The sequence below is a fragment of the Anabas testudineus genome, chromosome 24, assembly GCF_900324465.2.
Source record: "Anabas testudineus chromosome 24, fAnaTes1.2, whole genome shotgun sequence".
NCBI classification, from domain to species: domain Eukaryota; kingdom Metazoa; phylum Chordata; class Actinopteri; order Anabantiformes; family Anabantidae; genus Anabas; species Anabas testudineus.
Window position 1 is genome coordinate 19762786 of NC_046632.1, and position 11744 is coordinate 19774529.

Sequence of the window (11744 nt, forward strand, 5' to 3'; positions counted from 1 at the left end):
GTCCCACCCAGACTGGATGTTCTGTTTGTTAGTACTAAACCAGTCTTAGTTTCCCTCCACTGGCTCCCTGTTCAAGTCAGATTAGACTTTAAGGTGCTTCTGATTACATAAAATCTTTTGCCCATTCTTCTTAACCCTTGCACCCTTGGCTCTTTCAATGCTCTTGTTTGTGCCCAGAGATAAAGAGAAGTCAGCAGACATCAGAAAGTCTCACTCAGTAGAGGTTTTTAAATCAAAAAATAATGCATTTATACACCCTAATTAGTGGCAGGGATTTGTACAAGTTACTTGTCCTTGGATGGTGCGTAGGTGTCAGTCTTTAAAAATAATAAATCCAGTTTTTACAGTGTTGCTCGTGTTCCTGCCGACGAGCTCATGGCATTTAATCACTGCATTCCTCTGACCCTTTTTTTCTCTAAAGCACATGAGGATACCGTGCCTCTGCCTCTTCTTTTTCTAGGTGTTCATTGTGCGAGGTCCAGGTCTTATAGATAAGATAAGATAAGACTTTATTCATCCCACATTGTCTCTTCTCCCACATCATTTTCTTCTGTTTGCTTGTTATTGGCCTCTCTCTCTTTTTTTGTCTCCCCACCCTGAGTCTGGTTCTGCTGGAGGTTTCTTCTGTTAAAGGTAGTTTTTCCTCTCCACTGTCTGCTGGTGCTGCTGAGTGGGATTTGTTGGGTTTGTCTTTCTATTGAACTCTGTAAGGTCTTGACATTATCATGTGAAGTACCTTGAAATGATTCTCTAATTTAATTAATTTAAATTTTATGCTACATAAAAAAAAATTTCAACCATTCAACCATTCAATCAATCAATCAATCAATCAATCAATCAATCAATCAATCAATCAATTTATGGTCTAGATTTTCACAATAAAAGCATGGACTGACCTCCTACAAGCTGCAGAGCGCTTACACATTCCTCCTCTACCTCCTCTTCCTCCTCTTCATCCTCAACCACAGTGGGTGGAGCAGCTGTAAGTGTGGAGCTGCTGTCTGGCTCAGGGTCAGCAGTTGGTTCGGGTGCTGCTGTTATGGTTTCTTTGGTCATGGTGACAGAGTTTTCTACCTAAGACATTTAAAAGTAATACATAGCTGAATAGGTATGTACAGGTGGAGAGAGGGTGAAAGGTGCCGAGTAGTGGACACAGGTATGGTTGCTCACCTGAGAGGCAGTTTTCTTTTTCTTCTTTGGTATGGATGTGGATGAGGTGGACGAAATGAGGCGACGGAATCTGAAACAAAAGAAAATTATCAAACACTCTAGAAACTAAAAACTAAGTTTTACAGATTACAGTTAATACATTACAGGATATAGTCTGAATAGATGATAGATACTGACTACAAATTATAGAGTGAATATTACAGACAACTGTGGTTAAGCAAAAGTAGTAGTTATATGTATAATATGTTATGAAAACTAAGAGTTTATTTATCTGGTAACTGGTAAACATAGACCTAGTTAACGTTAGCTACCAAAGTCCTTCTTTAGCAACCAGCAACACAGGAAGATTGACATCTTCAGTAGGCGATGTAGTTACAGCCTTCTTATGTCTGATCACAGCAGGTCTTCACTGAACGAGATCATATCATATCAAATCTGGTCCCGTTTCTTAATGTCAGCTTTTTCATGTAACACTCCTGGTCCCAGAGAGCGAGCAACTGTTCAGATTTAAATACTATTGTATTTTATTCAGCCATTGTTAAAATAAAAGCTTAAAAATCTCGGTGCCCGACCCACCAAAAAAAGTCACTATGTTTAGTCTATAGATACGAATGATGATGATAATGATATGATAAATGATATTTGTATTATAGATTGTAGATAATATATGATGGCTTGTACCTCTTGCCCATGATGGCAGCGTTAGCAGCAAGGTCTTGGTTGACCGAACTGGTCTTCCTGCGGCGTCGGCGGAGCCGCTTGGCGGTGATGTTTGAGTCAGGGGGGTCAGAAGAGGTTCTGCTGGGACTGTTGCCCCCCCCCAGTTCCTCTGCTGTTCAGGTCTCTAAGCACGTCGTAGTTGATCTTACTAGAGATCTTTTTCTTTTCCAGCATCTTCTCAATTGCCTCGCCTGCCGTCGAAGCCTCAATCTGCTCCCGCTTTTTATACTTCTTCTTGTTCTGCACACATAGTTAAAACTTTATTTAAATTACTTCACAGACCAACATGTATTCAAACTTTACTTCATTCAAATGTATTTCCTAAATATTCATTTAATAAGAGACACCAAATGAAAACACAAAACCACAATGAACAAATTATTAATAAAAGCCTCAGATAATAAACCTCGCAGACAGGATTAAATCGATAAACCTCCAGCTTTCCGATCAGAAATCTGATTAGAAATCAGGACACAATTACCAAAATCTAATAAGTACATCAACTGAATCTGCTCATGTCGTTCATGCTGTGTCTTGTGTAAATCTCTGTATGTGACTGTAGTACTAGTGATATTTGTCTGTTACATATACAGTTGTGTGTGTAACAGACCCTCCACAGACACACTGACCTTCTCTTTGTACGTCCCCTGTTCTTTCTCCTTCTGTATCCTCTCTTCTTTCTCTGTGAACACAGGAAATCACTCAGATCACTGACAGAAACAGTTAAACTCACTGTTATTAATCATATTTTTTGTTCTATGTTGTCAGTCTCTTATTTTGTGTGAGTGTTTGTTGTTACAGCAGCAGTGATCAATCTGTTTGCTGGATGTTCATTTGTTGAACAGTGAGATTCTCTTTGATTGGATAAAGAGTGATGATGTCATTGTGATGAAACAGATGTAGGTGTAGGCACACAGGTGTCTGCTGCTTGCTGTTCTCAGTCCTGACACTGATGACGATGGTGAAGATGAAGATTCTGACCTTTCTGCTCCTGCAGGTACTCTGCGTTCTGTTTCAGCCACAGCTCCGTCTTCACCTGAACCTCCTTATCATTCAAGATGTACTGCATCACAAAATCACAGTCGAGAAGAAGATCATACTTACTGTACACACATCTTTTCACAGTAAAAGTTGGTGTTTAGGGCAGATCTGCATCAAAATTACAACTTTTTACTTTTACTCTGATTGTGTATGTGGACTGACCATATTTCTCTTGACACGTACACACATGATCCATCAATATCCACACACATTTTTATAAACAAGTTGTGTCTCCATTGATCTTAGCCGACATCCACCAAACTACGAAACAAAAACGGCAGATTTTAAATTCAATAGTAAACTATACCTTCTGACAGAAGCAAGACAACCCTTAAAAAGAAATAGTTTTCAGATGTGATGGACACAGACAAATGCTCTCTCCTTGTCTTTTCTGACTGATTCTTCTCAGGGTTTTTTTTTTGCTGGTGTCCTCATCAGGACTGGTAGCATGAGGCAGCACCTGCAGCTAAATTTGTTTGCACAGGTAGTTCAGCTACTCCAGGTTAACATGTCCACTGTGTTGTGGATCGGTATCCTGACTGCTGTGAGGAACTGGGATGAAAACCTCAGGGATCTTATGCAGTGAGTCCTGGGTTCTTCCAAGTGCACGACAGCCAGCACCACAGTGTGTGAACAGTTCCTGACAAGGGCATTAATGCTACTGACTGGCCCTCATGTTCCCCGGACCTAAATCCAACTGATCACCCATAGGACGTTGTATATCGGAACCATCCTGTGACTTTTCAGTGTGATTTAAAAAACAGCCTCCATGGGTTGATTTTAGTTTCCACTGACTGTTCTGTTATTTTGTTCAGAACAAATTATACAAAGTACATTGGAAAAAATTTCATCAAGATCTGTGTATTTTAAGTTTCCATTTATGTTTTCTGGCCAGTATATTAAGTCCAGTACAAATTAAGTCCTTAAAAATATTTTTAATTTCAATATTTCATTATTGTCTTAATGTATAAAAAATAAAGATTCAAAACCTCAGAGGCAGTATCCAGTTACATGGTGGATTACCTGGATCAGAAGCTGCAAGATACCATCTCAGAAGATCACTTTACATTGGAAAGTGTTTAGGAACCACTGACTTCAACACAACATTGTGAAAGGACATAAAAATAAGAAGCTACATGTGATCACATATGGGACATATATAAAATGCACTGTATCTTGCCCTTAACCACTATTCATGCATAAGATTGATCTGGACATTTGACCAACAAATGTGTTTAAAAAATGTTTGAGTATGTGTCAGTTTGGAATTATACACTCACAAATAAAATAAATGGATACTGGCTCCAAAGTTTTTTTTGTTGTTGTTTTGAATCTAAAATTATATATAATGTAATAATGTATATTTTGTAAGGTCAAAAATGCTGACAGTGACTTTAACTGTTTGTTCTCCATTGCAACTGTCTGCTGCCTTGTTTGAGAGTAATAACAAATAAATAAACACATCAGTTCTTTAAAGATTGTGATTTGTGCATTAGTACGATGATCGCATAGTGAACTCACCTTCTCAATCTCCTGATCGTCAATTCCATCCAGGTCCAGCTCTCCACCATCCGACTCTTCGCCTACAAAACACCAAGAACAGCATCAAATGTCTGGATAAACACCCGTCTCTCACGCTGATGATGTAATGATCACGTAATACAGGCGTTTACCATCAGATTTCCCACAGGTCTCTGACTTGTTGAAGGTCTGGAAGGGTCGCTGAAAGTCCAGGCTGGTGCTGCCTGGCAGCTTCCCTAGGATGGCAGCCAGAGGTGCTACCTGTCTCTGAAGCCCTGCTCCTCGGCCCTCTGATCCCAACTCCTGCTCGCTGTCAGGTGTCATCTTGTTCCATCCCTCTTCCTCTCGAATCATCTGACACAGGAAGTCCTGTGTGAGGTGCTGTGTGGCAGCTTGGAACTCAGCATCTTCGACCGCTGGCTCCTCTGGTTCAGAGGTCGAGGACAAAACCTCCATGTCCTCTGAGTCTGAGAACAAAAAAACTGTTAAATCTTAAGCTCAAACTGATCAGGTCTGAATTGAATCTGGATCAGTACAAACCCATTTCTTTAGTATAGGCAGCATAGATTCCTCTGAGTTTGGGTCGAGTCTTCTCCAGCTCCGTCTCAATCTCGTCTTTGTAGCAACTGATTTCTCCTGATGGGACCAGAGAAAAGGTTTAGTTCTATAAAGTTTTCTGAATTACTTATTTAGTGTTCTTCATAGTGTCCTAACTTCACAGTAAAACATCTACAGTGTTACTCTGTAAAGTGCCCTTTGCAGAGTCCTTATCACGTCCCATAGGGTCTGTAGCAGTATTAGTAACTGACCTTCGACTTCATCCAGTTTCTTGGTCAGCTCCTGTTCCAGCTGCAGAGGAAAACAGTGGAAAACAGTGGGTTAACTTTAATTTTTCTGCCTCTGCAGCCAATCAGAAACAGAGATCTACCTGCTGCAGCCAATCAGAAACAGAGATCTACCTGCTGCAGCCAATCAGAGACAGAGATTTACCTGCTGCATTTTGGCCTTGTGCTGTGCAGCAGTAAACGAAGGTGGATCACATTCCTGCTCTAGATCGACTCTCATGAACTCATCAATGGTCAGCTGACTGGTGGGCGTGTCTTCAAACTCTGTTAACCTGCAGAGATGGAGTACACTGTGATCTACTCAGATCTACTGTAGTCTCCTGTGATCTATAGTATTCATTGGAGTGTGGTTGCTGTCATTTACTGTGTATCTACTGTGATCTGCTGAGATTTACTGCAATCAGCTGTAACCTACTGGGATCTACTGTATGGGTCATTGCATGGGTGATTTAATGCACTGGAATACAATGCAAATTACTGTAATCTGCTGTGATGTACTGCACATGTTAGAGCACAGGTGACCTGCTGAGTAGTCTTCTGATATCTACTGTTGTCTAATGTAATTATCACAGTTGTTTACTGCGACCTACTTTAATCCTCTATACTCATATACTTATTATACTATCACTATTCATTGTATTTTCCTGTGATCAACTGTAATAATCAACTACTGTAGTCCACTGCGGTCTACACCATTCGTTGTAGTTTACTGTGATGTATTGTGTATTCTGTTATCTATCACAATCTGCTTACGTGATCAGCAGGCTGTGTAGGAATCTACTGTGATCTATTGAACAGTCCGACCTGTATTCTGTTATCCACTGTGATCTACTAACCTCTTCCTCAGAGTGTTCTGACAGACCTTCACCACGCTGACCACCTCCTTCACCGTACGACGAAACTTGTGCATCCGTGCAGCGACCAACAGAGCTGAGGAGGAGACACGTGTTGATCTGAGGTTAAAGGAACGCTACACTCAAGAAGGGAGGGAGGAGGTTTTACGTGACATCGATGGGATTGGAGATGTTGGGGAATGGTAGAAAGTTACTGTTAGTAATTTAACAAGGTGATCTAGAGAAATGAATTTCAATTTAAATTTCAGTTTTATTTGTATAGCGCCAATTTACCACAGAAGTTATCTCAAGGCACTTTACAGTGTAAGGTTTAAGACCTTAAAGAAAATATTTATACAAAAAATTATAGAGAAAACCCAACAATCCCATTTGAGCAAGCTTTAGGCAACAGTGGAGAGGAAAAACTCCCTTTAGAGGAAGAAACCTCCAGCAGAACCAAGCTCATAGTGGGCGGCCATCTGCCTCGACCGGTTGGGGTGAGTGGAAAGAGGAGAGAGAGAAGAACAGCAGGCAATAAGACAACAACAGGCAGCAAGAACATTGGGTAGGTCAACTGGATGGAGATATACAAGGCCGAGGATACCTGCAGAAAAGTACAGAGAGAGGGAGACAGAGAGGAGGAAACACAACTAAAAGAGAGAGAAGACACAAAGTTAATGACATGCAATGGTGGCATTTGCATTGATACAGGAGGAAGGAAAGAGGAGAGGAGCTCAGTTTATCAGTAGAGTTCCCCAGCAAACTAAGCTATATCAGCATAACTAAGAGATGGTTCAGAGTCACCTGATCCATCTCTAACTATAAGCTTTATAAACAAGGAAAGTTTGAAGTCTAGTCTTAAATGTAGAGAGGGTGTCTGCCTCCCGAACCTGAACTGGGAGCTGGTTCCACAGGAGAGGGGCTTGGTAGCTAAATGCTCTGCCTCCCATTCTACATTTGGAAACTCTAGGAACCACAAGTAAACCTGCAGTCTGAGAACGGAGAGTTCTGCTTGGAAGATATGGAACTATGAGGTCTTTAAGATAAGATGGAGCCTGATTATTAAGTGATTTATAAGTGACGAGAAGAATTTTTAATTCAATTCTGGATTTAACAGGGAGCCAATGGAGAGAAGCTAACGTAAGAGAAATATGATCTCTCTTGCTAATTCCAGTCAGAACTCTGGCTGCAGCATTTTGGATTAACTGGAGGCTTTTTAAGGAGTTATTGGGACATCCTATTAATAAGGAATTACAATAGTCCAGTCTGGAAGTAACAAATGCATGGACTAGTTTTTCAGCATTACTTTGGGACAGGATGCTCCTAATTTTAACAATGTTTCTTAGGTGAAAAAAAGCAGTTCTAGAGATTTCTTTGATGTATGAAGTGAAGGAGATATCCTGATCAAAGATAACTCCGAGATTTCTTACAGTATTACTTAAAGCCAATACTAAGTCATCAAGGGTGAGAACGTGTTTAGACATAGTGTCTCTGAGATTTTTAGGCCCAAACAGTATAACCTCTGTCTTGTCTAGATTAAGAAGAATGAAACTGGAGGACATCCAGGCCTTTATGTCTTTTAAGCATGCTTGAAGTTTGACTAATTGATCAGTTTCATCGGTTTCATTGATTGGTTTCATAGAAAAGTATAGCTGGGTATCATCTGCATAACAATGGAAATTTATAGAGTGTTTCCTAATAATATTGCCTAAGGGGGACATATATAAAGTGAAAGAATCAGTCCAAGCACAGAACCCTGTGGAACTCCATATCTAACTTTGCTGTGCATGGAAGATTCATCATTAACATGTACAAACTGAAATCTATCTGATAGATATGATTTAAACCACTCTAGTGCTGTTCCTTTGATTCCAATGACATGTTCCAGTCTGTGTAATAAAATGTTGTGATCTATAGTGTCGAATGGAGCACTAAGATCTAACATGACGAGTATAGAGAGTAGTCCATTGTCTGATGCCAATAGAAGATCATTAGTAACCTTTACCAGTCCTGTTTCTGTACTATGATGTACTCCTGCTGGAAATCTTACTGTACATACAAGTTATTACTGCGCGGGTGGTCGTACAATTGCTTAGAAACAATCTTTCCAAGGATTTTAGAGATAAAGGGCAGATTGGATATTGGTCTATAATTCGCTAAGACCCCTGAGTCCAGAGTAGGCTTTTTGAGTAGGGGCTTGACTACAGCAACCTTAAAAGCCTGTGGTACGTAGCCTATTTGTAAAGATAGATTGATCTGATCTAATATGGACGTGCTGATCAAAGGTAAGACATCCTTGAGGAGTCTAGTCGGGATGGGATCTAAGAGACATGTTGATGGTTTAGAGGAATTAATTACTGAAATTAATTCAGAATGATCTACGGAGAGGAAGCAGTCTAAGTACGAGCGTGGATCGAGAGTTGTTGTACAATCCATGCTATATGCAGGGACGATCTGATCAATTTTTTCTCTGATAGTTATGATTTTATTTGTAAAGAAATTCATAAAATCATTACTGCTGAAAGTTGAGGGAATACTAGGCTCAACAGAACTATGACTCTTTGTCAGCCTGGCTACAGTGCTGAAAAGAAACCTGGGGTTGTTCTTATTTGCCTCTATTAATGAGGAGTAATATGAAGTTCTAGCTTCACAGAGGGCTTTTTTATATATTATTAAACTATCTTTCCAGGCTAGACAAGATTCATCTAAATTGGTGGAACGCCACCTCCTTTCCAACTTACGTGATAAAAGATGGAATCAGTTCCTTAAATTTGTCAACAGCATTTTCACATAAACATCTACTGTAGTGAATCTTATCTGTAGGTTTAGTAAAGTCTGGTACTGTAAATTCAAATGTAATTAAGAAATGGTCAGATAAAAGAGGGTTTTGAGGAAAAACTATTAACTGATCAACTTCCACACTGTATGTCAGAATAAGATCAAGGGTGTGGTTAAAACAGTGAGTGAGTTTATTTACATTTTGGGTAAAACCAATGGAGTCTAATAGTGAATTAAATGCAGTGTTAAGGCAGTTATCATCAACAACTACATGGATATTAAAGTCACCCACTATAATGACTTTATCTGCACTAAGAACTAAATCAGTCACTAATGGACATTTTAAAATTTTAAATCAACTTACTACCAAAGGTCTTTTGTTAGCTTCCATGACAACAGTTGTTATGGTCACCACCACATACATAATCTACTTGTTAAGTGACAAGTATCGCCCCAGTGATTTCCTGGCTCAAATTTGATCACACTGCGGTGTCATATTCTCTGTTATTTCAATTAATCTGAATCTAAATCACATGTGTGATTTGAATAAAATTTTCATGACATGCGTGATAACTACAACTAAAGCAAGGGTGGATGATGGTTATCATAAGAGTCATTTCCTGTCTAAGGTGGAGCCTTTCAGAATTAAATCCTACAGTGAGCCTGTAGTTAACTCTTATTAAATCAAAGACTTCCTACAGTTGCTCATTGCTTATGCTACCATTAATTATGACGATGTGACAGCCAAAAAAGACATCTGCATAGCCTCAGCCTGTGTCTGCCATGTATTTATTACACTCAAGTAACAGATAACCTGTTAACCAATTAATCAATTCAAACCATATGTATGGATGAATAACTAGATCAATCCCTAGTTAATCCCTCCATTTTATAAGCACCCCTCAGTCCTCAGTTGATTGCTGGTTTGTTGACATCATTCATGCTGCACACTGTTCATGGATCCTCAGTTCGTCACTCTTTTTGGATACTCTGGACTCTGGATAGACTGCACTTTGTTGGACCTTGGTTTTGTCTGTGAGTTTGTTTTTGTGAGTTTGTAGGTGCCTGCCTTTTGCAGTGCATTTTTCGTTGTGACTTTGTCTTGTTTGCGTTGTATGTTGGTCTGTTCTCATTTAGCCTGCCTCTGCAGTGATTTTGGTTTATTACTTTGTACATCTACTTTGTCTGTTAGTTTTGTCGGCATTAGTGCATGGTTTTTCGTTGTTACTTTGTCTTGTTAGCTTTGTATGTTTGTTCCTGTTTGCCTGCCTTCCGCAGTGATTTCAGTTGTTACTTTGTGTGTCAGGTTCTGGTTTTGTTTGCATTTCTCCACCGCGTTTTCGGGTCTCTTTTTGTTTGTACTTTGGTAATGTTTGTTAGTTCCCTGTGTCCCCTGCCCTTTTGTTAAATAAACCTCATTTTGTTCCTACCCGTTTGTTCGTTGCTGTCTGCAGTCCCGTTTGTAACAATCCGGTCAACAATAACAGCATTTGAATGTAGAACAACTTCTGAACTTATCTGGTTTATTTAGAAAAATAATCAGCAGCTCCATCAGCTATCACAGACCAGGTGCTGGGCAGAAGCTATATTGAGCATTGGCGTCTCTTAAAAGGAAGAAATGATGATGACATTAATTGAATTATAAATGCTGGTGATAACATGCTTTCTCCTCCTTGTATAGCTGGATGTAATGTTACACTGAGTGACTGGCCAAGTGAGCACTGCAGCATCTGCAACCAGTGAACAAGAAATTTTTTTTATTACAGTCGGTGGGGATTGGATATGCCTCCAGAGTTTAAAGACTCATAAAACGGTGCTGAGAATATATATTTTTTGTTTACTGTCTTTGTGACACCAGTGTGAGGCGACAGAGACACAAGCCGGGCCTACTGGCCCGTAACAATATCAATTCAATTTAAAATTACAGGTCCATTTCAATTTCCTTTTATTGCTGAAAAGGACTCAGGGGACATTGTAAAGGTCTGAAATGTTTCATCTAATGACTTTTTGGAATTAAAGTTTACAATAAATGCCACCCTCACTGATGTTCCTGCCAATATAGTGGATTAAGCCGAAATAGTTGCAAATTAAATATTAAAGATAAACTATTAGAGACAGTGATTCCTTAAAAAGTCTCTCTCTCTCTTTACTGTAGCTAATAAATCTTCCTGTAATAATCAACTTGGTCATAATATCATCCTGCACAGTATTTCAATGGCCCTTTTGGTTTCCACTGCCATCCATTTTTCTATTTTTTCCAGGATTTCACAGCAGACCAAGAATGACAGAGAGACAGAGCGCTCCCACTGAACTACTAAAGAAGCATCATCATTGATGGATCAACAGTCACACTGCCTGGATGTGTTTTGATTTCAATGATGAAAGGAGGGAAGAAAGTTTTGTGGTTGGATCCTGAAACAGGACAAACTGAACACACTTTAATATTCAGGTATAGTGTGACGGGCATAATCCAGTTATTAAATACCATGCTGCATTTAATAGGAATTTCCACCAGAAAATCACCAGTATATGTTCTAACAACACGACTCTGTGTAACTCTGTGCTCAGTACGAAAACGGTAATGATGTAGGGTCAGTGCCTCTGTCAGCCATGTTGTACCTGCTCCACACAGACCGGACGGCCGGCGCCCCGTGTGCATCCAGTCCCTCTTCATCCTCTGAACCAGACGCAGAGCTGTCATGGTGACCTCATGGGTCTGTGGGCCGAAGTCCAACATGTGGGCGAACCGGGGGATGTAGAGACAGGGGTCTGAGCAGAAGCAGGAACATTGAACATACATGGGCCTGTGTTATTTTTTGGTTCATATCGCAAAAAT

General features: G+C 39.9%; 1 protein-coding gene across 1 annotated transcript in view; it reads right to left on the bottom strand.

The window, feature by feature from the left end:
- Positions 1–11744, bottom strand: part of LOC113149192 (transcription factor IIIB 90 kDa subunit-like) — a 42818-nt gene that overhangs the window by 1708 nt on the left and 29366 nt on the right. Inside the window, 13 exon segments of the mRNA XM_026341108.1 lie at positions 897–1074; positions 1171–1240; positions 1852–1988; positions 1990–2130; positions 2520–2572; positions 2872–2953; positions 4453–4514; positions 4605–4919; positions 4993–5088; positions 5262–5301; positions 5443–5569; positions 6134–6227; positions 11528–11677. Of these exon segments, the coding sequence (XP_026196893.1) occupies positions 897–1074; positions 1171–1240; positions 1852–1988; positions 1990–2130; positions 2520–2572; positions 2872–2953; positions 4453–4514; positions 4605–4919; positions 4993–5088; positions 5262–5301; positions 5443–5569; positions 6134–6227; positions 11528–11677 (1545 nt within the window).